This window comes from Myodes glareolus, chromosome 1 (assembly GCF_982192425.1).
Source record: "Myodes glareolus chromosome 1, mMyoGla1.1, whole genome shotgun sequence".
Taxonomy (NCBI): Eukaryota; Metazoa; Chordata; class Mammalia; order Rodentia; family Cricetidae; genus Myodes; species Myodes glareolus.
In genome coordinates, this window is record NC_142026.1 from 71,391,105 (window position 1) to 71,417,743 (window position 26,639).

The 26,639-nt window shown below is 45.3% G+C and overlaps 1 protein-coding gene, 1 long non-coding RNA gene and 1 pseudogene across 2 annotated transcripts in view; 1 reads left to right on the top strand and 2 right to left on the bottom strand.

The window, feature by feature from the left end:
* LOC146895952 (uncharacterized) overlaps positions 1–4,009 on the bottom strand; it is a 6,727-nt gene extending 2,718 nt beyond the window's left edge. Inside the window, exon 1 of the long non-coding RNA XR_015001759.2 lies at positions 3,482–4,009. This is a non-coding gene — a long non-coding RNA (uncharacterized LOC146895952). The remainder of the gene's footprint in view (positions 1–3,481) is intronic.
* Positions 4,010–7,609: 3,600 nt separating this feature from the next.
* LOC125395557 (small ribosomal subunit protein eS6 pseudogene) lies at positions 7,610–8,382 on the top strand (annotated as a pseudogene).
* A 128-nt stretch (positions 8,383–8,510) lies between these two features.
* Zfp28 (ZFP28 zinc finger protein) lies at positions 8,511–25,084 on the bottom strand. The gene is made up of 8 exons (XM_048426981.3): positions 24,810–25,084; positions 24,171–24,262; positions 17,727–17,853; positions 17,465–17,560; positions 16,309–16,469; positions 14,054–14,168; positions 13,201–13,296; positions 8,511–12,190 (listed from the first exon to the last, which is right to left on the bottom strand). Exons 1-8 carry the CDS (start codon positions 25,015–25,017, stop codon positions 10,491–10,493), a joined length of 2,595 nt encoding a protein of 864 aa, XP_048282938.1. The 5' UTR covers positions 25,018–25,084; the 3' UTR covers positions 8,511–10,490.
* Positions 25,085–26,639: the final 1,555 nt, after the last annotated feature.

Below are 26,639 nucleotides of genomic sequence, written 5' to 3' on the forward strand. Positions count from 1 at the left end.
ATTACACCAATTTCAAAGACATAATGTCATCTTCAGGGTTACCTGTAAAGTTTAAAGTTCATCTCAAGCCACGGTTACAGTACTGTCAATTTTCCTTGTACTTTGACACTTAAATCTTCAGTCCCTTAGGCTTCCCTTAGTGTGAAAGCTCAAATCTGTTTTTCTAGAGAGGGAAATGTCCCAGTGACCTTTGGTCAGGTCATCTCTTCCCTACCACAATGGAAAAATCTGTCATTAAACATAGGAAATCTGAAAGTTTCCCATGCCCCAAGTAACACTGCCCATACCCAGACAATTTGGGCTGGTGAGATGCTCAACAAATGAATGTGTTTGTACAGAGGCCTGTCAAGTTTGAAGTAGATCCCCAGATCTCAAACGTGGCCATAGAGAACCAACTCACGAGAGTTGTCCTCTCACTTTCCACACTTCTGTGTCACACACATACCTTCATGAATGCACACGTTCAGGTATAAACATATTATGCACACACTCTCACATACATAGATGAAACTTACCCATTCTTGGATAGCTGCCAAAACATGGTACTACTTAGATGAAAATATTCTTAAGTCGGTTGTAGTAATGTTTGCACAGATCTTGTGAATACATTAAGAGCCACTGAGTTGCATACTTTTTAAAATTTTTTTAAAGATTTATTTATTTATGAGTGTCCTAGCTGCAGGTACTCCTTTATGCCAGAAGAGGGCATCAGGTTCCACTAGATATGGTTCTGAGCTACCACGTGGTTGTTGGGAATTGAACTCAGGACCTTTAGAAGAGCAGCCAGTACTCTTAACCTGAGTCATCTCTCTAGCCCCAAATTGCAGATGTTTTAAGTGGTCCCTTGTGCTCCCTTTCCACATTTGATAGAGGAGTACAGCATATGATTAGAAGAGGCTGATATAAAATTACACAGTATGTGAATCATATCTCAACAAAACACACATAAAACTAGTATTTTGAAAAATTCTACCTTGAAGTTTCTTTCTTCTTTCTTTCTTTTTGTTTATTGCTTCTTTGTTTTCAATTTTCCAGACAGGGTTTCTAGCTGTCCTGGAACTTGCTCTGTAGGCCAGGCTGGCCTCAAACTCAGAGATCTGCCTGCCTCTGTCACCTAAGAGGTGGAATTAAAGGTATGTGCCACCACTGCCTAGCTCTACCACCAAGTTTCTAATCCCTGCAAGTGACAGAATTCTTTTTTTGAATAATTGATTTTTATTTAATGTCAATTGGTTTTTGCCTGCATGCATATCTGAAACCCTGGAACTGAAGTTACTGACAGGTACGGACTGCCATGTGGGTGCTAGGAATTGAACTTGGGTCCTCTGGAAGAGCAGTCAGAGCTCTTAACCACAGAGCCATCTCTCCATCCCCAACTGACAGAATTCTTACGATCCTGCGTAAGTACCAGTTCTCCATCAGAAACTCATAACTATTCACACTGGGGCTCTGATGGCTTCATTGCATCCTTTGTTTCTGATAGCTACGGTTCCTCCCTCATCCTCTGCTTCCAGTGCCCATTTGGAAGATCACAGGTTGCCCACACCCAGCACTCACAACAGCTGCCTTTAGATAATTTATCTTTATGATACATGGTATTTATTTATCACTTAAGTATTGACTTTTGTCTTCTTCCAATCAATCTGAAACTGTCCGTTTTATACCACACTATATCCCCAGCACCTAAAACTCTACCTAATCCATTACTGAATGTTCACGATAAACAGAATGAGTATTGCAGTCATGAACAGTAAACTACAATCCTTACTATAGACACAAATCTGTACACTGTCAGAATCAAATGGTAACCAACAACTACACTGGGGTTACTGCACTATCACTGAGCTTGCGCATTTGACTTGAGAACACGCTTACCCGACTACTTCTATGGGACACATTAGCTTCCCTACTACCCGCTCTTTTGGAAAAGGGTCTTTACCATGTAGGCCAGACTGGCCTTCAGTTCTCAATCCTCATGCCTCCTAAACGTTGAGAATCCACCAATTCATATTTTACTTTGTTTTCTCAAGACAGGGCTGTTCTGTGTTACAGTTCTAGCTGTCCTGGAACTCACTCTGTAGACCAGGCTAGCCTCAAACTCACAGAGATCCACCTGCCTCTGCCTCCCAAGTACTTGGACTAAAGGTGCGCATGACCATGCCCAGCCCGATCATATTTTTTAATATTAAAAAAAACTAACTGTAGTACTATTGTGTTCTTAAGTTATCGACCTCATGAAACAAGTTGGAACATTTCACTACATTTTTTGAATGTTCTGTAACAATTCAAATAGCATAGAAACTATGGTGGGGTTTTTTTGCGGGGGCGGGGGAGGGTTGTTTTTGTTTTTTGAGACAGGATCTCTCAATATAGACCTGGCTGTCCTGGAACTCGATATAGACAAGGCTGGCCTCAAATCCATAGAGATTCACCTGTCTCTGCCTCCCTCCCAAATGCTGGGATTAAAGGTGTGCACCACCACACACCCAGCTACCTCTATGCTGTTTTTAAAGGTTAAAGCACGGAACCACACTTTCAGCTGGCTGTATCCATTGAAGCTTTCTCACTTGTTTTTAATACTGTCCCCCTTGTGGTCCCACGTGCTAACAAGAGCTGTTCTGACTGGCTTATTCTGTCAGGAGAGGAGTGTTCATCATCAACAGTGTTATTGGTATTACATAATTATATTCTTACAGAAGGAATGGTAAACCATCATTTTACCTCACAGGTCCCTTTACTGACACTTGGGAGAACAAATGCTTCTCTCTGCTCCGAAAGTGTAGGTTTCCCAGTTTGGGCGAACTGCCTTTTATTACAGACCTATATAAGGAAACTACTTTTTAAAGCAAAGTTTCACTATGCAGCGTTGGGAGCCACTATTTAGCCCATGCTGGCCCTGAATTCCTGGAGACTGGCCTGCCTCTGGCTCTCTGCCTCTGAACTGATGGAATCAAAGGCCATGTACTGCCACGGCAAGCCAAAGAGATTTCTACTTCAACAGTAGCATTCACCTAGCACTAGCTGTACATCCATGACTGTGCATTCACCTAGCACTAGCTGTACATCCATGACTGTGCATTCACCTAGCGCTAGCTGTACACCCAGGACTGCGCACTCACCTAGCGCTAGCTGTACACCCAGGACTGCGCACTCACCTAGCACTAGCTGTACACCCAGTACTGCGCACACACCTAGCACTAGCTGAACGCAGATGTAAATATCTGTGTTTTCCTATAATCTTAGGCAACCCCTGCCTAAGGCTCACTGGACACCCTCCAAAGAAGTCACCTGACCCACAGGTTGAGAACCACCAGTCTAAATGGTCTTGAAGAGGGATGGTGTCGGAAAAATAAAGCAAGAGAAGACACTGAATCACAATGAACCTCAGTGCTACCTTCCCCTACATCCAGGTTCCTGTAGGTATCCCGCATCACCTTCCTGTGCAAACACCTCTGGGCAAGACTCAATCATCCCCACTCACCTTGGCAGAAGTTTATGGCCACATCTGTGAAAGTCACTAAGCCCTAAAATGACAGAAACAAAATCTTAGCTCAGGCTCCTGGACTCATGTGGCTCTAGGGCACATGAGTTATATTGCTCTCATTACAAGATAAAATAATGTGTGCAAGCCGCCAGGTTCTGGTGGCGCACGCCTTTAATCCCAGCACTCAGGAGGCAGAAGCAGGCAGACCTCTGTGAGTTCGAGGCCATTCCAGTCAACAGAGTGAGTACCACGACAGCCAGGGCTACATAGTGAAACTGTCTCAAAAAACCAAAAATAAATAAATAAATAAAAAGAATGTGTGCAAGTAATTGCACCAGTGGTCTTAAAGACCTAGGTGAGATGCTCACTAGACTTTGCTGCCTGGTTATGCTGCACATGCTTTTTCAAAATGAAAAAATACTCCACTCCAGAAGCAGCTCAGGATTCCCAAGTCCTTTCAACACTTCCCCTCAGCAGAGAGTCTAACTGCCCTGCTCCCTCTTCCAACACTTCCTCTCAGCAGAGTCTAACTATGCTCCCCCCTGCAACACTTCCCCTCAGCAGAGTCTAATTGCCCTGCTCCCCCCGCAACACTTCCCCTCAGCAGTGAGTCTAACTGTGCTCCCCCCTCCAACACTTCCCCTCAGCAGAGAGTCTAACCACACTGCTCCACCCTTCACAAAGATCCTTCACCAAGGACAGCAAAGAGAGGAAATAAAATGGACTTTCTGGTGGTTTGAATGAAAAATGTCCTTCATAGGCTCAGGTATCAAACCCTTGATTAACTGCTGGTGGAGCTGTTAGGGGATGTTGTGGACACTTCAGCAAGTAGAGCCTTCTAAAGAAAGTACACAACTGGGATGCGGCTTTGAAGGGTGTAGCCTCGTCCCATTTCCTGTTCACTCTGTGTCCTCTCTGTGTGTGGTGGAGAAATGACATTTCAGTGTCTTAGTCTCGCCTCTTGCTTCCATGCCTCCACCACTTGATGGATGCTAATCCCCTGGAGCCATAAGCTAAACTAAACTCTTTCTTCCATAAGCTGATTTTTGGTATTTTATCACACCAACAAGAAGAAACTAATGCAGACTTCATGCCAGGCTGTGTGGACTGTCCTGACCTTCACTAGTATAAAGGGATGTCATTTTAATTCACCCACTGCATCATATGGTCAGTCAGTGGTCCTTCCCCACTGCATCATGGTCAGTCAGTGGGTCCTTTCCCACTACTCAGCAGTAAGTTTGTCTCTCCTCCTGGAGCACCTACCCTACTATCTAAGTGTTTTGTGCCTTTTCATATTTCTAAGAGACTATCAACTCTCATAGGGCCCAGGCATGTACTGGTTCTCAAAGTACTCTAAAAGATTATTCTTCTACCTTCTGAGGCTCATAAAAGGACTGAACACAAAGAAGAGTGATGTAGGATTCCCCTCTGTATGCTGTGAATACCATTGGTGAATAAAGAAACTGCCTTGGCCTGTTGAGAGGGCAGAACTTAGGTAGTCGGGTGAAAACTAAACTGAATGCTGGGAGAATGGAGGCAGAGTCAGGGAGAATAACATCTTCCTCAAATCTCAAATTTCACCTTTTTTTTTTTTTTTTTAGCCACACCCAAACCATCTCTCATTCTTACCTAAGTAGTGTCTGCTTCTAGAAAAGTCAAGCAAGAAATACTTCAGTTGCCTGGACTGTGTACGGATTCTTGAGTTTGCCACCAAGACCACGAATGTAATAGTGAATGAGGTGTTGCATTCATTCCAGTACGCACTGTCATCCATCACACGCCGCTGGGACGTGAAATTAAACAGAGATAAGGTCCCACACATCCTCCTCCCCGCCCCGCCCACCTCGCATCCTGTTTCACACTTCCCCAGTCTCCTCCCGGTCAGTCCCACATTCCCACACTCACACCAAACACGCGTGTCAGATCTACGGATGCCAGATCACCCTCGCGCCGACCTGAACACCACTCCCAGCTTCCTTCCCAAACCCAACAAGAACTCCACCTGAGACCCCGGCAGGGTTGAAGCATCACTGACTTCCGGTTTCTACCGGAGGTGGTCGTGCAGCCCTCCGCAATGGCAACTGGGATATGTAGTCCTCGCCCAGCAAGTGTAAGATGAGATGTCCCAGGAGGCTGAAAAGGGGCCTCTGCAGAAGGCCAGTTGGTCACCACTCTCTGTTTCCCTAATTGGTGTCCCCTGATTCAAAATATAGTCATTAGAAGCCTCTCAGTCTTGTGTCTGGATCCAGAAGTACAGGCGGACTACTTAGCATCTGCTCACGTGTGACTATCAGTTTGGGAAGATAGGTGGACAAGCCCAAAATGGGAGACCAAGGAGGCCGCTGTGGCGTCTGCAGTAGAAGACAGCTGTAGGCAAGGGGTGAGATTTAGAAGGCATTAAGGACACAAATCAAAAGACAGGAGAGAAATATTTGATCTTGTGATTTGAGTCTATGTGACCTATCTAGTGCTTTAGTTATTGCTCCCTGACATAACCCACCTTCATCCCCGGTTTACCTTTCCCTGCAAGGCTGGATATTCCAAGACTACACATCTTCACCCTGTTCAGGGCTTAATTCTCAGTGACAAGTGTTTGACATATAGAATCTGTGGGGCAAACAACCAAGACAGAGCTACATGTGTGGGGCAAACAACCAAGACAGAGCTACATGTGACAACCAGGTGTTCAGTATAATTAAAGCATACTCTTAAAAAGTCACTAGTCAGGCATGGTAGCACAGGCCTTTAATCCCAGCACTTGGGAGGCAGAAGCAGGTGGATCTCTGTGAGTTCGAGGTTAGCCTGGTCTACAGAGTGAGAAGTCATCAATGCAAATTTGTTTAAATTTTTTGTTGTTGTTGTTTTGTCTTCCAAGACAGGGTTTCTCTGTAGTTTTGGAGCCTGTCCTGGAATTAGCTCTTGTAGACCAGGCTGGCCTCGAACTCACAGAGATCCACTTGCCTCTGCCTCCAGGGTGCTGGGACTAAAGGCGTGTGCCATCACACCACACAACACCACAAACACACACACACACACACACACACACGGCTTTGTTTAGTCTTAAAAGCACTCCTGGTGTTGCTCATTTTCTTGTTAATAGGCAAAGATGCTGGATGAAGCAATTTGGGCCTCTAATTGGCAGCTATTAGACTCTCTCTCTCTCTTGCTGCCTGGCTACTTTAGGCAATAGGACTGTCTACCAAAGCAGCCAAACGGACTACCTTTATGCAAACACAAGCTGTCTTGAACACTGTGGCATGCCTTGAGTGTGCAACTATGACAGATGATTTCTCTGGTCCCTAAAGGTCCAGACACAGCCAGGGCTGTTCCCAGTAGTTGTTACCACAAGGCTCAGTGAACTCTAGATCCCAGATTCTTAAAAACTGCATAACTGAATGTAAACACTGAAAAGGCTACAAACAACAAAAGGCTCCTGGATGTACAACCAAACATTCGGAATCCGACACGCAATGAACCTGAGGTCTCTTTGGTGGCAATCTCATGCTGCATTAAAGGGCCCCACTGCAGCCTTGCTTCTGAACACTTGTGTACTTTGGTGGCAATCTCATGTGGCATTAAAGGGCCCCACTGCAGCCTTGCTTCTGAACACGTGTACTTTGCTCTGCAGATGCGGTCACACCATACAGTGCCAGCAAAGGCTGTCTGAACCAGCCTGACAGATTTGAGACTTGTATGTTAGGAACTGCAGTGTCCTCACTACAGGTACAAAGTATTCTGCTTGTAAAGAAACAACATAAAGTAAAATAAAAGGAGACATTGACTATCTCCTCCTGTCGTTCCTCAGCATGTATTAAATTAGTGTATCTTTGAATTGGAGTAGTGTATTTGGAATTTTTAAATTCCTGTTTTGAGTTGCTCCCTTGAGGATCCAGAGCTCTCTTCTTGCCTCTGTGGGTACATGAACACATGTGGCACACACATACACACAAATAAACAAAAATCCAAGTATGGGAGGCAGGGGCAGACAGATCTCTGTGAATTCAAAGACAGCCTGGACTACACAGCAAGTTCCAAGAAGGTCAAAGACTACACAGAGACCCTGTCAAAAAAAAAATCCTTGAAAAAATTTGTATTTGCCCTTTTTCATGGCGCCTCCTAGTCGGCTGTGCAAAGATGAAGCTGAATATCTTCTTCCCTGCCACCGGCTGCCAGAAACTCATCGAAGTGGACAATGAACACAAGCTTCAGACCTTCTATGAGAAGCGCATGGCCACAGAAGTGGCTGCCGATGCCCTGGGTGAAGAGTGGAAGGGTTACGTGGTCCAAATCAGTGGCGGCAATGACAAACAAGGTCTTCTTATAAAACAAGGTGTTCTGACCCATGGCAGAGTGTGCCTGCTGTTGAGTAAGGGGCATTCTTGTTATAGACCAAGGAGAACTGGACAGAGGAAGCGCAAGTCTGTCGGAGGATGCATTGTGGATGCCAATTTGAGTGTTCTCAACTTGGTTATTGCAAAAAAAAAAAAAAGAGAGAGAGAGAGAAGGATATTCCTGGACTGACAGATACTACTGTGCCTCATCGGTTAGGACCTAAAAGAGCTAGCAGAATCCGAAAGCTTTTTAATCTTTCTAAAGAAGATGATGTCTGCCAGTGCGTTGTCAGAAAGCCTTTAAATAAAGAAGGTAAGAAGCCCAGTACCAAGGCACTCAAGATTCAGCGTCTTGTGACTCCACATGTCCTGCAACACAAACGCCGGCATATTGCTCTGAAGAAGCAACGAACAAAGAAAAACAAGGAGGAGGCTGCAAAATATGCTAAACTTTTGGCCAAGAGAATAAAGGAAGGCAAAGAAAAGCGCCAGGAACAGATTGCCAAGAGGCAAAGGCTGTCCTCTCTGAGAGCTTCTACTTCTGAGTCTGAGTCCAGTCAAAAATAAGTCTATAAGGGTAACAAATAAATGATCAGACTTTGAAAAAAAATTATATTCTTGCCTGATTGTTTCCTGAAGTTGTCAACATATCCTCATGGGACGCGTTTTGGAAAGATAATTCATAAACATTCTAATAGTTTCTCTAAATAAATATTTTATTGAGTTTTATGTCATTTAATAATTTCATCTCTTCATAACTTGTTCTATAAGCTGCATTTTTAGAGCATCTGTGGCTTGTGTTTGTAGTGTGCACGTGACAGCACTTGTGTGAAGGTGTGACGGTCTGGAGGGCGACTCTTTGAGTGGGTTTTCTCCCTCCACCACATGAGTTCCAAGAATCAAACTCAGGTCATCAGGATTGGCAACAGGGACCTTAACCTGCGAAGCCCAATATTCTTGGGCTTGTGTTTGAGTCTTTGGTCAGGGTTTACTATTGCCATGAGGTTAGAAACTTTTGTACATTCTCCTCTGTTTTCAACTGTAAATATTTATGACTTAATGCGGCCATACAGTCTCCAGTGCAGCTAATCAACTCTGCTACTGTTAAAAAACAAAACAAAAAAGAGCCAAAGATCGTTGGTAAACCAATGACCATGACTATGGCTCAAAAAAACTCTACTTTGGCTCTCTGAGCCAGATGGCTTTCATTACACCACAACTTTCCCTCCGGAGACAGATGGAAGCACCACCAACACTATATAAGTGAACATGTGGCTGCATGCCAACACAGCTGCACCCACAGACACTGTGAACATGTGGGTATGACCGCATGCCAATACAGCTGCTCCCACAGACACTGTGAACGTGTGGCTGCATGCCAATACAGCTGCTCCCACAGACACTGTGAACGTGTGGCTGCATGCCAATACAGCTGCACCCACAGACACTGTGAACGTGTGGCTGCATGCCAATACAGCTGCTCCCACAGACACTGTGAACATGTGGGTATGACCACATGCCAATACAGCTGCACCCACAGACACTGTGAACGTGTGGCTGCATGCCAATACAGCTGCTCCCACAGACACTGTGAACATGTGGGTATGACCGCATGCCAATACAGCTGTTCCTACAGACACTGTGAACGTGTGGCTGCATGCCAATACAGCTGCACCCACAGACACTGTGAACGTGTGGCTGCATGCCAACACAGCTGCTCCCACAGACACTGTGAACATGTGGCTGCATGCCAATACAGCTGCACCCACAGACACTGAAATGTAAGTTTCTCATAGCCACAAGGCTGAAAACACTCCTCCAATGTTTAAAACCACTTAAATACCTTTTTAGAAATTCAGATTACAGACCATAAAAAAATCATCAGTGAGCCTTTGTAAGTCAGTTTGCTGCCCTCTACTATAGATCAGTTTACCCGAGTTAATGCTTCATTGGACGTTTACCAAGAATGTATTCATAAACCAATGACTTTAAACAGATCAAATCCTTCAGTTTTCCCATTCTTAAGTAATGTGTTGGTAGTTTTAACTACACACACATAAACCCTTGCACCTTTCCAGCTGTTTCAGGTGGCCTGTACACTTGTGTTACCTATCCTTCTACTGCCATGGGTATTATAGCAGAGCTTTACCCACTAAAGTTCTATCACCCTGCATTCACGTAGTTCAGCAGTATGCGATCAACTGTCTTGTTTTTATTTAGAGATAGGGGCTCACTGAGTTGCCCCGGCTGGCCTTGAATTCATGAACACTAAGATTACAAATGACTCCACCATACCCGTGGCTTAGAAACAAGCTTTTAAGAAAAAGAAGCAAGCCTCATCAACAACTCAGAGGACTCCCTTCCTGTTCTGAAACTGGGTTTCCACTGCACCATTTTTATCAGGGCTGACCACAATAAAATTTCCATTTTCAAAAATAAACTTTTAAAAGAGTCACGTTTATAATACTTGGTACGGATCAGGCATTGTGCTAAGCCCATCTTAGGCATTAACCAATGAATGTAAGTTTTTGAGGAGCGAATTAATTACATTGATACTCCAAAAATAACTCAAGCCGACTGAAACATGAAGAACTGTCTTGTAATAGACAGAGGGAACAAAGGGACAGGGAAGTGATTGTTCAAAGCAGTGTAGTAGAAATGGCAATATTCTGAGATTATGAGGGTGAAAGTGAGGATGGATTCCAGACAAATTTGGGGAAGACATCCACTGGACTGGATGTGGAAGGCAAAGTAGGGTGAGCGGGTGACTCTCCAGATTGAATTCGCTGATGGTGAGCAAAGTGTGCAGTCTGCCTGAAGGCCTTCCTGCCCTTCTTACGGTTATACGTCCTCTCTCCAGTGTGGACTCTCTTATGTTGGTTAAGGTGTCCAATTTGGATGAAGGTTTTCCTACATTCCTTACATTCATACGGTTTCTTCCCAGAATGAATTCTCTGATGTACACTAAGGGACTGGCGATGGCTAAAGGCTTTGCCACATGCACTACACTCGTAAGGTTTCTCTCCAGTGTGACATCTACGATGACAGATAAGGGATGACTTGGTCTTGAAAGCTTTCCCACATTCCACACACTCATAAGGCCTCTGGCCGGTGTGAAGCCTCTGGTGCTGAGTGCAGGATGAGTTATCACCAAAGGCTTTCCCACACTCCAGACACTTATAGGGCTTCTCTCCGGTGTGAACCCTCTGATGCTGAATGAGGTGAGTCGTCTGGCTGAAGGCCTTGCCACACTCCTTACATTCATATGGTTTCTCTCCCGTGTGAGTTTTCTGATGTTGTGCAAGGTGAGCCTTCTGCGTAAACGCTTTACTACACACCTCACATTCATAAGGCTTTTCTCCCGTGTGAATTCGCTGATGAGTGGCAAGCTGTGAGCTGATGCTGAAGGATTTCCCACATTGCCCACACTCAAAGGGCTTTTCCCCCGTATGGATCCTCAAATGACTAGCAAGGTGTATATTCTGCCTAAAAGCTTTTCCACACTCTTTGCATTTAAAGGGCTTTTCTCCAGAATGTACTCTTTGATGCTGAGTGAGCGATGCATGATGGCTGAAGGCTTTTCTGCAAATATCACACTCATATGGTTTTTCTCCAGTATGAATCCTTTGGTGCACAGTGAGAGATGAGCCATATCGAAAGGACTTGTGACACACGTCACATTTGTAAGGTTTCTCTCCAGTGTGAATTCTCCTATGTTGATTAAGCCCTATGTGATCACTGAAGGCTTTACCACAGTCAATGCAATCAAAGGGTTTCTCCCCGGTGTGATAGTATCTCCAGTGACGAACAAGGGAGGTGTTCTGTATAAAGGCTTTTCCACACTCGACGCACTCATACGGCTTCTTGCCTGTGTGGCACCTCTGGTGCCGTGTAAAAGAGGAGCCATCGCTGAAAGCCTTCCCACACTCATCACATTTGTAGGGTTTCTCTCCAGTATGAATTCTCTGGTGCACTGTAAGGGATGAGCTCTGGGTAAAAGTTTTCTTACATTCATTACATTTGAAAAGCTTTTTTCCTGCATAGATTCCAGGTTCCTTTATGACCACTGAATTTTGGGGAAAACGTTGACCTGGATCACAATTATGACTTTTCTCTTCTGAAATGTTCAAATGAAACCATCTTCCAGATTTGATATACGCATGACCTCTCTCTTCTGAGAAGGCTTCGTTCCGAGACACTGTCTCTTGCTCAAACGGTGTGTCTTGACCATTCCCTTCAAACACACACTCAGAATCCCAATCTTCCCTGAAGGTGGAACACTCAAGTTTAGTGCTGGAAGGTCTGTCTGCTAATCTTTCAGCATCTGAGTCTTGATTTGGAAACAGATCTTGAGCCTCACGTACAGACTGCTGGCCTAAAATAGATTAAAAAAAAATGTTCTCTCCTTTACTGTGTATCAAGGAGAAGGGATTTTCTGCTTCTGTCTCCTTGCACTATGACCTCTGTCTACCCTGTCCTGCTAGCACAAAGGAGCCTCTGGGAAAAATGTTCTTGTTTCTGTACAGTATCTGAATCAAAAATGTCAGTTACTTCATGCAAGTTATCCAAATCATATCTTCTCCATTAGAGGGATTCTTCAATAATTCACACATGCACACACACACACAGGCACAGAGAGGCGTGCACAATGCAAACATACACAAACACACACACACACACACACACACACAAGCTTTTCCTTTCTCCAGTCATCTACTAATGCCCAACTGATAGGCAAAAGAAACAAATAAGCCATGTAACCTTTAAAGATGCTCAAGAAACTGAAAGACTGACAAGCACCCAAGTGGGTGAGAATAAAAAAAAAAAACTACAGAGAAATGTGAGTCCCCTCTGTATGCTGTGAGTGTGTTTTGTTGCCATTTGGTAATGAATAAAGGTGGTTTGGCCTACCAGCAGGGCAGAGCACAGCAGGGCGGGAATTCCAAGCAGAGATAGAGGAGAAAAGTAGGTGGAATTAGGGAGATGCCATGTAGCCACCAAAGGAGAAAGATGTGAGCCGCCAGCCAGAACCTTGCTGTTAGGCCACAACCTTGTGGTGATGCACAGATTAATAGAGATGAGTTAATTTAAGATGTAAGAGTTAGCTAGAAATATGCATAAGCTAATAAGCCAAGCAGTGTTGTAATTAGTAAAGCTTCTGTGTGATTATTTCAGGTCTGGGCAGCTGGGAAAAAAACAAGCAGTCTCCGCCAACAGAAATGAGCCATTAAAAGAAGACACAAAGAAAGAAGTCATTCTGAAATCTAAGAGTATGATATTTCTCTTTAGACTTGACAGACTTGACAGTCTCCAGTGTGTGGTGGTGAGAGCATTTGCATCCTGTCCAAAGCGACAGTAACATTACCGTACCATCTCCACACTCACCTGAGAACAAGCCTGGTGCCAGCTCTCTTTGCACCACAGAGGGTATCTTCTCTTGCCCCAGCAAAGAGACAAAATCTGCTTTGGAAACACAGTATCCTAAAGGAGTAAATGAGACAGTATGTGCTCATAATCTTGTCACCTTGAAATTGAGTAAGCCATTTCCTGACTCTGACAGAAAAGAATTATTCCTGCAGTGTAAACAGAGGCAGAGTTTTTCCTGTCCCAAGAGCCCAGTCCCAAATAAACACACAAATGCTTTTATTAATTACAGAATGCTCAGCCAATAGCTCAGGCTTATTACTAACCAGTTCTTACATTTAAATTAACCCATTTCTGTTAACCTATGTATTGCCACATGGCTCGTGGTTTTACCTGTCCTCTAGAACCTTGCTTCTTAGATGCTCTCTGGCTTCTCCCTCTCCCCACCCTTCTTCAACCCAGTCTTCAACATCCTGCTTTGCTATGGACCAATCAGCTTTATTATTAACCGATAAGGAAAAGACATATTCACAGTAAACAGAAGGATTATTCCACAGCAGTGCAGGAACCGTTAGAAAGAGAGAGTGTGTGTGTGTGTGTGTGTGAGAGAGAGAGAGAGAGAGAGAGAGAGAGAGAGAGAGAGAGAGATCTATACAGACAGCACTTCTCCTGTAGGGGACTGAGTTTGGTTCCCAGTGTTCATATCAGACAGTATACAATCACCTCTAACTCCAGCTCTAAGGAGTCTAATGCCCTTTTCTGACCTCCATAAGCAGGTTCTCACATACACTTTAAAGTAAATATTAAACAAACAAAAAATGAAAAGCAAGGGCTCCTGAAGATAGATTCAGATCCAAAAGGGAGAAGGCCTTACCTAAGGACTCCAGGTCATCACAGTTCTCCCATGTCACATTCTTGCAGAAACTCTTCGGAGCTGATGCAAGCTGTGGAGAGCCATCTCTAGCCATATCTGTGATGGCCTTCATGCCCTGAAAAGGTACAAACACATTCATGAACCTGGGTGGCCAGAGTAGGGTGGAACGTGTCCACATACTGTAAACAGCACACTCTGAACCATATATATCAGTTGAATTCTGAGCAATAGAGCTTTACTGTGAATTGATTGTGTGTGTGTGTGTGTGTGTGTGTGTGTGAGAGAGAGAGAGAGAGAGAGAGAGAGAGAGAGAGAATGAGAATGTGTACACACACACTTGCATGTGCTCAAGTGCACAGTCGAGGTATTGAAAAATGAAGATGTCATAGAGTGAGGTCCTCTGAGAAAAACAGCTGCCATCTTCATTGCTCAGCCATGCCTCCTAATAAGAGAGCAGCAAGAGTAGCCTGTTTGTTGATGGCACTCTCTTAGAGAAGGTGCGAGAGTCACAGGACCCTCACTTGAGATCCCAGCCACTTTCTCCCAGACATCGGATTGCAGTACTGCCCTAACTGTACACAGCATCAGAGTGCACACACGGGGAAGGCTTGTTGAAAGGAAACTCAATAAAACGGGGGGGTTGAGGGATTCTATCTATAACACTATGAAGAAGTCACTGATCATGACGGGTGAAGACTTTCTAGTGTCACCTACTCTCCTCCCAGCATTTCCTGACCTAAGCTCTGGAAATGACCCTAATACATACATTAGTTCTGGATGAACTCTGGTGAGCTGTATTTGGTGTGATAGCTAGTTTTATGTTAAGTTGATACAGAATAGAGAACTTCAGTTAAGGAAATCTGCCCACCAGACTGGCCTATAGGCAATCCTGCAGAGTATTTTCTTAGTGACTGATATGCGAAGGCCCTGCCCACAGTGAGTGGTGCCACCTCTGCACCCATGGTCCAAAATATCAAAGGACAGGCTGAAAAAGCCATGGGAAGCAAGCACCCCTACATAGCCTCTGTATCACTTCCAGCTTGAGTTTCTGCCCTGACTTCCCTAGATGATGGGCCATAAGACATACTATGAAATAAACCCTTTCCTCTGCGAGCTCCTTTTGGTCATGGTGTTTTATCACAGCAATACAACCTAACTGAGACATTTGGTCATCAGGACATCGTGAGGAATGCAGTGGCAGTTCATTTGTATTTTAATAAAGCTTGCCTGGGGATCAGGAAAGTAAAACAGCCATACTGGCCAGCCTTACAAACCAGGCAACAATGACACACACCTTTAATCCCAGCAACCACACCAGCTTGCCACAGTGGTGCGGGAGAATTGTCTGTATTCTGTCAATACATGTCAATCATGTATTTTAATAAAACGCTGATTGGCCAGGCAGGAAGGCAGGAAAACCAGACAGGAAGTAGAGGTGATGCAATGAGAACAGGAGAATTCTGGGAAGCAGGAAGCTCCCTCCGCCATTCCTGCCCAGACCACCGAAGAGCTGCCACGCTGAGAAAGGTACTGAGCCTTGTGGCTAACATAGATAACGATGATGGATTAATATAAATTACAAGGACTAATAAGAAGCCTGACCTAATGGGCTAATCAGTTTATAATCATATGGAGTCCTATGTGTGATTTTCTCTTTTGGGCATGCTGGCTGTGGGGTACCAGGTGGGACAGATACCTCAACAAGTCGGCCCTTCATGTTACACCACAGAAACCAGGCGGTAGTGGTGCATGCCTTTAAAGCCAGAACTAGAGAGGATTATAAAATGGGAGGAGACAGCTCTCAACCACAGGCTCATTCTGAGATTCCTGGAGGCAGGATCACCACTTTGGACCAAGGTTGAGGTAAGAGCCAGGGGCTGGCTGTTTTGCTTTTCCAATCTTCAGGTTGAACCCCAATTTCTCTCTCTGAGTTTTTATTAATTGTGCTTCAGAGGAGACTGGATATTCTCATCTTCTAAGGGAGGAATTCTCCCAGCAAAGGGAACAGGAGGAACTACTGAGATCATGCTCAGAGTTCTCAGACACTTGCTCTAAATCAAATGTCTGTCACCTGAAGAACATGTTTGTGGCTCACCCCCCCCATCTATTTGCACACACACACACACATACACATTCAGAGTTTTACTGTGTGTTTCAATATAATATAACTCTTTTCCTGCCAGCTCACAATCCATCCACAGGAAATAGGGTATGCAATGGGAATTTCTCACTGCCTGAAGGTTACCCCTGCTTACCCTTGGTGTCTGGAACACAGCATCTTCACCCCAGTTTTCCCCTAACACAGAGCACTTGGGTCTGCGGGGCAGGGGCTGGTTTCTCCACACTGCCTGGGATAACTTTTCTTCACTTAAGTCCTCTGGAGGGAACTCCTTTGTCTCCTGCACGGCCTGTAAGTCTAAAAGGACATGAACAAAGCAAACAGCTCCTATTATGTGCTGCATGGTGGGGGGAGAGCACACATATGGAACACAGATATACATGCAAGCAAAATACCCAGACACACAAAATCATTTTTAAAAATAAAAAAACATAGGAGACTGTTAGGAGCCGCCAGGATGTCGCCTTGGCAAGATAGTGACAGCAGTCCTACAGCCTGGAGGTATACAAATCCTTTGATGCTGTCGCGCAGCAGGGGCCTTGTTTTGCATTTCAGAGCCTTGGTCCGGTGGCCTTGGGCCCTAGCAGAATGGCATCAACCAATCAGCATTCGAGCCTCTCACCCTAGAAAAGCGGCTGCCTTTGGGTTTTTCGCTCTCTCTCGTCATCCCTTTTCCCCATTCCCCTTTTTAATCAAGTGGTTCTAATAAATTGTGATTAAGAAGGATTCTTGATTTTGTGATCGTTCCTTCTTGCTGGACAAGGAGTGCGTGTCGCAGGAGACGGAGCTAGAGGGACAACTTGCTACTCTTCCAGAGGACCCGGGTTCAATTCCAACACCTGAGTGGTGGCTCACAACTGTAACTCCAGTTCCAGGAGAGCTAGTGTCCTCTTTGCAGGCACCAGGCATGCATGTGTACAGTACGCAGACATATACACAGACAAAACACCCACATACACAAAGTTATTTAAAAAAAAAAAGACAGAGTGACAGAGGAAGACCTCTGACCTACATATAAAGACACACACAGGTGTGTTCCCCTAAAGAAACACATGTGTACACACATAAACACATACATACATATATTAGGAAAGATGAGTCCATAAGACTGAAAGGCAAAGGAGGGATGTAGAGAAAAGTAACTTGTCTGTAAGGGGGTGTGGCTATGCTGGGGAGCAGCATGAAGACGGCAAAGACCATGCTGAGGCCACAGTGTCTGCTGGTGAGATTGTGAGTCTGCGGGAATGAGCTGGGCCAGCAGCAGCCACACTGCCCCACGTCCTCATGCTCACCTGGGCAATGGCCTCTTGCCATCTTTCTTTTCATCATCCAGGGATCTTTTCCTTTCTCCAACAAGGTGATCATATCTGGCTTCGAAGTACAAAGCCCTAGATCCGTAAGAAAAACAGGATGTGGTCATGCTGGGGGTCTGTCTTGACTTGGAAGGACTGGACAGAAGAGGGTGCTACAGGGATCAGGGGAGAATGAATTAGAGACCCCAGGGCCACCAGCATGACCAGGAAGATGTGGGGACAGGAGTGGGGATCCCCTTACCCACTGATGCCAGGTTCCTGTAGTTGTCCAGCATCACCTTCCAATACAGACTCCTCTGCTCGGAGCTGAGCCATTCCCACTCCTCCTGGGAGAAAACAACAGCCACGTCCCCAAATGTCACCAAGCCCTGAAATGACAAAAATGCATTGTTTCTCAGCCAGCGCCGATGAACATAGGTGAGCAGAGGGCTTTCAGATGAACAATGACCTCCTACCCTGTGCTCAAGCCCTCACCCCAGGCCTTCAGGATGGAGACACACTTGCAGGCCGTCTCAATCAGGGTTTCCATTGCTGTGGAGAAACACCATGACCAATAGCAAGTCGTGGAAGAGAGTTTATTTGGCTTGCACTTCCACATTGCTGTTAATCACGGAAGGAAGTCGGGACAGGAAATCAAACTGGGCAGGAACCTAAGGGCAGAGGCTGATGCAGAGGCCATGGTGGAGTGCCCCTTACTGGCTTACTCCTCACAGCTTGCTCGGCTTCTTTTCTTATAGAACCCACGACCACCAGCCCAGGAGTGTTCCCGTCCATAATGAACTGTGCCCTCCCCAGTATCATTAAGAAAGTGCCCTGTAGGCCTGTCTACAGCTCTATCTTATGACAACATTAGCTGAGGTTCCCTCCTCTCAGATGATACAGCTTGTGTCAAGCTGACATAAAACTAGCCAGCAAAGGCATGCACTCACAGAAAATATTTGTTAGAATTTTCTAACACTACATACTGAAAGCCAAGCCATCCTGAGGACCGCAGGTTCTTCAAGCCTGTCTCAACCCTGTGATACATGTGTGGCTTGGAACAGCATAAGGACCAGAAAAGAAATCAGAAGAAGATCCTCTAAAGATCTAAACAGCCGATCTCCCAGCTGGGGCCTAAGGGCTGCTATTGCCTATCATTTTCACTGGACATTCAGAAACACTAAAACATGATCTACCTTTTTTTCCTAAAAAAAAAAAATGAGTGTGCAATAAGAATGAAAACCACTATCAAGTTTTAAAAGTAAAATAATGCCTTTAGGTGCTGACATGGTGGTACAGGTCTGTAATTACAGCAGTTGGGAAGCAGAAACTGAAGGACTCCAAGCAAGTTTGATGCTAGCAAGGAATACACACACACACACACAGAGAGAGAGAGAGAGAGAGAGAGAGAGAGAGAGAGAGAGAGAGAGAGAGAGACAGAGAGACAGAGAGAGACAGAGAGACAGAGAGAGACAGAGAGACAGAGAGATGCCACCTATTGGTCATGGTAGCACATGCTGATATTCTAGCATTAGGAGATGGAGGCAGGAATATCAGGAATTCAAGGCCTAAATATCAAGTCAAGGCCAGCCTGGACTATGTGAGACCATGTCTCAAAATATAAAATTTGGAATGGGATGGGATGGGAGAGGAGGAAGAGGGAAGAAAGAAGAGGAGTCACAATATAGTGACATGGTAGACACTGAGGAAATATTGTGCCCCAAAACACAAGTTGTAGAATAAGAACAACAAGGCGGTATCTTAGTTTCAGTTATTGTTGTTGTGACAAAACCCCACGACCAAAGTACCATGGGGAGGAACAGGTTTATTTGACTTATGTATCTACATTGTAGTCCAACATTGAAGGAAGTCAGGATAGGAACTCAAACAGGGCCGGAACCTAGAGGCAGAACCTACTGAGGAAGTCATTGACGGATGCTGCTTACTGGCTTGTTCAGCCTACCTTCTTAAAGAATCCAGGAACAGAAGCCCAGAGATGGAACCATCCACAATGGGCTTGGCCCTCACACAACAATTGCTAATATAAGAAAATCTCCTGCAGGCTTGCCTACAACACTGTCTTATAGAGGCATTTAAAAAAAAATGAGTCTCCCTTCTCTCACATGACTGTAGCCTGTGTCAAGTTGAGAGGAAACTATCTAGCAAGCACAGATGGTATGACGCAAACACCACAGAGTTACCTTGTTTTACCTAGGACCACATGTACAGGGAGAAATGTACCATAAACCTAAGAAAGGATAGACCCTAAACCAGTGACAGAGATTCCTCTAAGATGAGGATCCTAGTTGGAAGTAATAGTCAGGGATTTTAGATTTGGTCTTTTTAGATTGTGGACTAAAAGATGTCTCAGTGGGCGAGGGTTCTTGCTGCCATGCCTGACAATTTGAGTTTGATCTAAAAAATCCGCATGATAGAAGGAGAGAACCTGTAAGTTGTCCTCTGACTGCCACACTGCACGGCAACATACACATACACATACACACACATACACAACATATACACATACCACACACACGCACACACCTCTAGAGATTCTCTCTCAAAATAAAAGACGGAGGGAATAGGATAAATAAACCAATCTTTTCAGCCTCCAATTTGAGGATCTCTCTCTCACTGTACCAAACCTAAGTCCTCATTCAACCAATCACAAATCAGAACAACACCTGAGTTCTTCCGCTGGGAGGCCTGTGTGCTACAAACCTAGTTCCCACAGGTCAGAGTCTGTGAATAGAACATCATAACTTTAGTCTGCTGCCGAACTCTGAAGGCACTTTGATACCATCATGGAAGGACAAGACAAAATGGTTGATAAGTGGTTTTGTGTGTGTGTGTGTGTGTGTGTGTGTGTAGGCCAGGGGACAATGCTGTGTAGCTCTTCCTCAATCAAGTTCTACAAAAAACGGGTGTTGGAGTGAACTCAGGCCCTCATGCTTGCCCAGCAAACCCCTCTCCACCGCCCCAGTGTCGGTAACTCCTGCCAGGGAACTCCCCTCAGCTGGAGGCTGAAGGACACTATGCAGTACATGGGTACATGGCACCTGACCACACCGCGAGAGCTAAGAACTGCTCTCGGAGCTTGAGCAAATGACCTAGCATGGCTGCCTGAGCCAGTTAGCCTGAAACAAATGCTGTTCAGCTCTCTACTTTCCGCCTACATCCTGCCACAGAAAGCAGAACTGACAGGTTTTCAACAGGCATTTTCATCTCTCTAGAAAGATCAACACTAGTCCCCTGAGTTGACCAGAAGCTAAATACCTTTAATTGTCAAAACTCAGCAGGATTCAGCAGTAGAATCCTTCAAGTATACTAATATCCAAACATTTCAATACAAACACAGCATTTCAAATAGTGTTCAAAGACAGAATTAGTGGGCAGCAACTAATACAAAGACACAGGTCCAAGTCCTAAGAATAAGTGAATGTCGAATGCTCAGCCCAAAACGGGACATCTCCATCAGTCCGACACCCCAAAGCCTCAGGAAGAGGGAGTGGAAAGAATGTAACCGCTGGAAGAGAGAGGAGTGCTATGACATGACACGCTGTACAATGTATGTATTACTCTCATTGGCTAATAAAAAGCTGACTTGTCAAATAAATAAATACCTGACTTGTCCATAGCTAGGCAGGATTTTTCAAGACACTGGAATGTTGGGAAGAAGGGAGGACTCTCAGAAGCTGTGAGGAGATGGAGAAACAGCAAGATGAATGTGCCATGCTAAAAGAGGTACTGCCATGTGGCAGAGCATAGATAAGAAATATACGCTGATGTAAAATGCAAAAGTTAGCTAGTAACAAGCCTGAGCTATCAGTCGAGCACTCATAATTAAGAACAAGTCTGTGTGGTTATTTGGGAACTGGTGGGCAGGACAGAAGAGCCTACTGACAATGCTACTTCCTAGATATGACAAGGCTGCTCCACTCAGGAACTGCTCAGCTGTGGTCACCTGCACAAGATCAAACCAACAAGGGCAGGCAGCACCCCAACTGCCAGCACTGATTCCATGCATAACTCACAGAAAAGGGAAAAGATGTGTAAAGAGGGGGATTACAGATGAGGGGGCGGGAGGAAGGATTCGTGGTGCCTACGGTCAAGATACACTGTTCACACACACAAAACTGACAAAGAGTAAGTAAAAGGTACCCTCTTTTAAACAGCGAAAGGAAGCAAGGCAAATGAGGGGTCTCAGACCTCGCTGACTGCTGATCCAGGAACATTTACATTCTCACACAATCTCCGACAGGCTTTTACAGGGCCCAGTCCCAGGGCTCCAACTTCAAGATTCTGGATACTCAGTCTTGTATTCATTCCCCCACCCCCCAGATTTTCAAATACTTTTCATATATGCTTTACTAAACAAACCCAGCCATCTTTCTCTAATTTTTTAATCTGTATGTTTTTAGAAATTTTTGAATTCAAGGAAATGATGCCTTTTGTCAGACTCTGAAACCCACACCACGTGTACAGCAGTGCAGACTACGTTAGGCGACACAACACAGAATGCTTTTATAGGGTATTTTGGTTTCAGTGTGACTTTGGTTTTTCCAGATAGGGTTTCTCTGTGTAGCCCTGGCTGAAACCCACCTGCCTATGCCTTCAGAGTGCTGGGACTAAAAAGAGTGTACCACATTGATTTTAGTTTTTAAACAGAAATAAAAAAAAGAGGGAAAATCTTCAGATTACAAAACTCCTCCCCGAAAACAATTTTTAAAAAACCACTTTTTCTAAGTGTCCCAATGTAACAAACATGTTGTGTCTAGTCGCGTCAGGTCTATTTCCCCCAGCGTCTGTTACTACCTTGTCACCATCAAGGAGACTAGAATTTGGTGACTCCCAAAGGGGAAAAAAAAAGCAGATGTTTTCTTAAAACTGGCAAAAATTGGTTTTGACTTTCCTTTTCCTTTTTGAAACAAAATCTTGCCCTGGTGCCTTGGCTTATCTCAAACTCCTGGGCTCAAAATGCTGCTGGGACTACAAACAGTAGCATACTGAGTACCTGAAATAACAGAGCAGCTACCACCCCTGGCTCCCTCTTTCTTCCCTTTCTATTCTTTCTCCCACCGCACCATGCGTGTAAGGGTATGATCATGAACAAGAAAGCAAATTTCCAGGAAGAAAGAGAATGAAAGTGAAGGGCAGATGTCAGAGATGAGGAGCCACTTCTCAGACATCTTCTCAATCACTGTAGGGATGGGGTCGGTCTTCACGGACACCTTGAAGTTTTGAGAAGAGAGCTGATGCAGCAAGAGCTGACACGCAGAGAACTCTCAGACGTTCAGAAGAGAAAGGAGTAGAAGCAGAGGTCATAGAAGCACAGAGGCAGGAAGCCTAGCGTGAGATAGGATGAAGGGCTGGTGATGTGGTGACACCTTTAATCCCAGCATTCAGGAGGCAAACACAGGCAAATCTCCATGAGTTCAACGGTGTTTACACAGCAAGTTACTGGTTAGCCAAGGATACATAGCGAGACCCTGTCTCAAAATCACAGGAGTAAAGAAAAAGGGGTCCTAGACCCAACGTAGGAAAACTGCACTCTCGCATACTTTCTTGATTTTCTATCAACAGGTTGTGAATTCCTAAAGATCAAGAAATGTTTTAAACTTAAAATTATCCCTAAAAAAATGATTGCATTTATTTGGTGTGGGTGTATACAAGCACTCATGTGAATGCCAGAAGACAGCTTTCAGGAATCAGTTTTCTCCTTGCTCCCTGAGATCAAACTCAGGTTGTCCAGAATGGCAGCAAGTAGCTTTACTCACTGAGCCATTTCACCAGCTCAATGAAAAACTCTGTGTGTGTGTCTGTGTGTGTGTCTGTGTGTGTGTCTGTGTGTGTGTGCACGTGTGTGTATGTGTGTGTGTGTGTTGGGGGGGGGGGGGCGGGTGCATGCCCAAGCCCAGGAGTGTCCAGATTCCTGTGCCCTGTCAGCACCAGAATGCTCAGCAGCTTCTTTTACTGCTCTGAGACAGAGTTCCTCACTGAATTAGAAGTTCACCTTTTTGGCTAGGCTGATGGGCCAGAGAGCTCTAGAATGTATGTGCCTCTGCCTGGAAACGCTGAGGTCTACTGGAACACACTTGCCTTCTTACATAGGTACTGGGGATTCAGACTCAGGTCCTCATGCTTACAGAACAAGTGCTCTTCCCCATTGAGCCCTTGCCTAAAGCCCTAAACGAAACTTAGCCATAATATATTTCTCCTACATTGCAGACATCAAAGAAACCAGGTAGAAAGATTGTTGCATTTCTGAACATAAGAACCCTTCTGAAGCAGGGCTTAGTGGTGCACACCTTTAATCCCTCTACTCGGGAGGCAGAGGTAGGAGGATCTGTATGAGTTCACAGCCAGCCAGGCTGGTCTACAGAGTGAGTTCTAGGACACCCAGGACTGCGTAGATAAGCCTTGTCAAAAAAAAAAAAAAAAAAAAAAGGCCTTCTGAGACAAGGGGAAAAAAGAAAAGGGATACATCATTTCTTCAACCAAGAAAGAACTGTTGAGATGAAAAGGAAGGTGGAGGAAGAGCCCTGATCTGTCTGAAGCTATCCCTGTAGCCCATCACTCACCAGAATATGAGGAAACAGCACCCAGAACAGGTCTCTCAAACTGAAAACTTTTCAGAGAAAATAAACATCATTAAGTGGTGAAAAAGCAAGACTATTTCAGGAAGCAGAGAGAAAATGTGACTCACCTGAGACTGGGCTTTAAGTTTAGTCCCTGTAGGGGCAGCTTCCTGTTTGCAGTTACTCTCCTGGAGGAAGTTGGTATCTCTGGAAAGCAGAGCTGGGGAAAAGGAAGGTCTATATACCAACTCGACACAAGACTACACCCTACACAAGCAGGGTGGAACCATTTTGAAAAGATGAGATGAGATCCCGCTATTTCCCTGTGCCGGAGTAAGCAAAAAAGTGGAATGGGGAGTGGGGCTGTCTCCTTTTTAAAAGATTATGTGTGTGTGTGTTGCTTGCGTGTATATAGGTGCACCTCGTGTGTGCCTGGTACCCATGAAGTTCAGAAGAAGGAATTATATCCCCTGCCAATGGAGTTAGGGATGGTTGTGAGCCACTGTGAGCCATCTCTTCAGCCACCCTGGGAGTTTCATCTCTTGAAACATGGGCATGGAGACAAGTCTAAAATAAGGTGACCCTGAAGTCGTCAACGTCCCCGCTACACTCTGCTTGACTGCTCTGGCTCAAAGTTGCGCTTTCAAGGGTTGATTCCCGTTTAACTTCACACTGAGTCCAGAGACACCATCTCCAGCACCAAGGACTCGAACCTTCGGACCTTACCCTCCCATCATACCCACTCAGGCTGGACACAAGTCACTCACCTCTGTGCGTAGGCCCCGAGGTTACTGCTCCGTGCCCGCCCAGGGAGGCCAGGCCATTCCTGGAGCGCGGCCTTCCCCGGGCGGGGCGCCCACGAGCAACTGAAGTCCCCGCCGCAGGACCTCCACCAGCCCTAGGCTTTGTGAAGAGGGCGCCGCGCCCCAAGGGGGCCCGGGGCTCGCATGGCCCCGCACTCGCCACCCCCCGCATATCACACGAGGGTCGCACGCTCTCCTGGACTGGCCGCAGACGCCCTCCAAGGCCGCCCCTTACGGACACACCCCCGGTCACACCCGCACCCTCCAGTCCACGCCCGCCACGCCCCGACCAGCCACGCCCTCTCCCTGCCCAACCCGGCCCCGGAGGTTCCAACCCTCAGGCAGTTCAGCCCGAACGAGCCGGAAGTGGACTTTGCTTGCGCACAAGGCCCGCTGGGAAGTGTAGTCCGCAGCCGGAAAAAATCAGTGGCCCCGATCGGGACTCAGCCTGCCCCTCCCCAGCCCTATGAGGGGAGACCACTACTGTGAACTACGGTACCCTGCGGGAAACACGGGTCGCACAAGATACCAAACAACTCCCCAAAGGTTTCTGGGAGTTGAGGTGGCTGTCGGAGCGTACGTGCGTCTTAGCAGGACGACCAGCGCGTCGTTGGAAGTTGATTTGACTGAGGGGAGTTAGGGATGTTGTAAATTGGTCTGGGGTAATATGCGGACCTTGACAAATCACCCACAGTGGTTCTGGTTGGAGGTGCTTGTCGGCTTGGGATTTAGTTGCTGCGACCACCTCAACGCTAATACATGGTGTTCAAAAGACCCCTCTACATGTACTACCAGGTTCTAGGTCTGCAATCTTCCCCAGATTTTCTTCTGGGATGCTCCTTTAAAATGCTTATTCTTTGTCAGTTTCAGATCTGTATATACACCGGATCTTGGTCATATCCAACTCATTTGCTCTCCCAACCATCCGCAATACTTCCACATTCATGTCTTTTTTTTTTTTAATATAACCAACTGAATCCAGTTGGTGCTTCATGTCCATGGGTCATGCCCATTACCATCCACTTGAGCTTGGGCACTGTATGCGGTGGAGTGGGAGGGCACATCCCCAAAGAAAAATGACTCCCTTTCTTTCTCCCAACTGCCTTCATTTTCCAATAGTTTCTCAGCTAAGTGTGGAGGGGTAAGCCCTTCTTTTATCCATGGTGGTATACTCATTGGCCCAATCTTATGCAAGAGTCACAGTTTCTGTGAGCTCAAGAGACGCACAGTCCAGAAGCATTCCACAGCACTCCCCACCATTCTCAGACTCTTAAATCTTTCTGCGCCCTCTTGTATGATGTCCCTGACCCTTGAGATGATACATATAAAAGTATCATACAATCACCTCTAACTTGAATCAAACAGTCAAGTAGATTTTTCTTCATTTTGAAAAATCAAATTTAGAACTAAAGGAAAAATACAAATACATGTCCAGACTTGTGACTGGCAACTAAAGGTTGTTGGTTTTGGTTTTGGTTTTGGTTTTGGTTTTTTTTCTTTTTTTTTTTCAGAAAAAAAAATAGTAATGAATGTAGATATCAGAAAAAAATGGAAGCTCAAAACTAAACTTCCATCTTAAAAATAAAAACTGGATTTAAAAAAAAATCAAAGTAAACCAAGGGCTGGAAAGAGGAAGCAACAGGCAGACATATATATACATACACACATACACAGAGAGAGAGAGGCAGACATATATACACACACATACACAGAGAGAGAGACAGAGACAGTGACAGAGACAGAGAATCAGCTAAATTCCAAACAGAATATTAAGAAAGGAAAATCAATGAAACA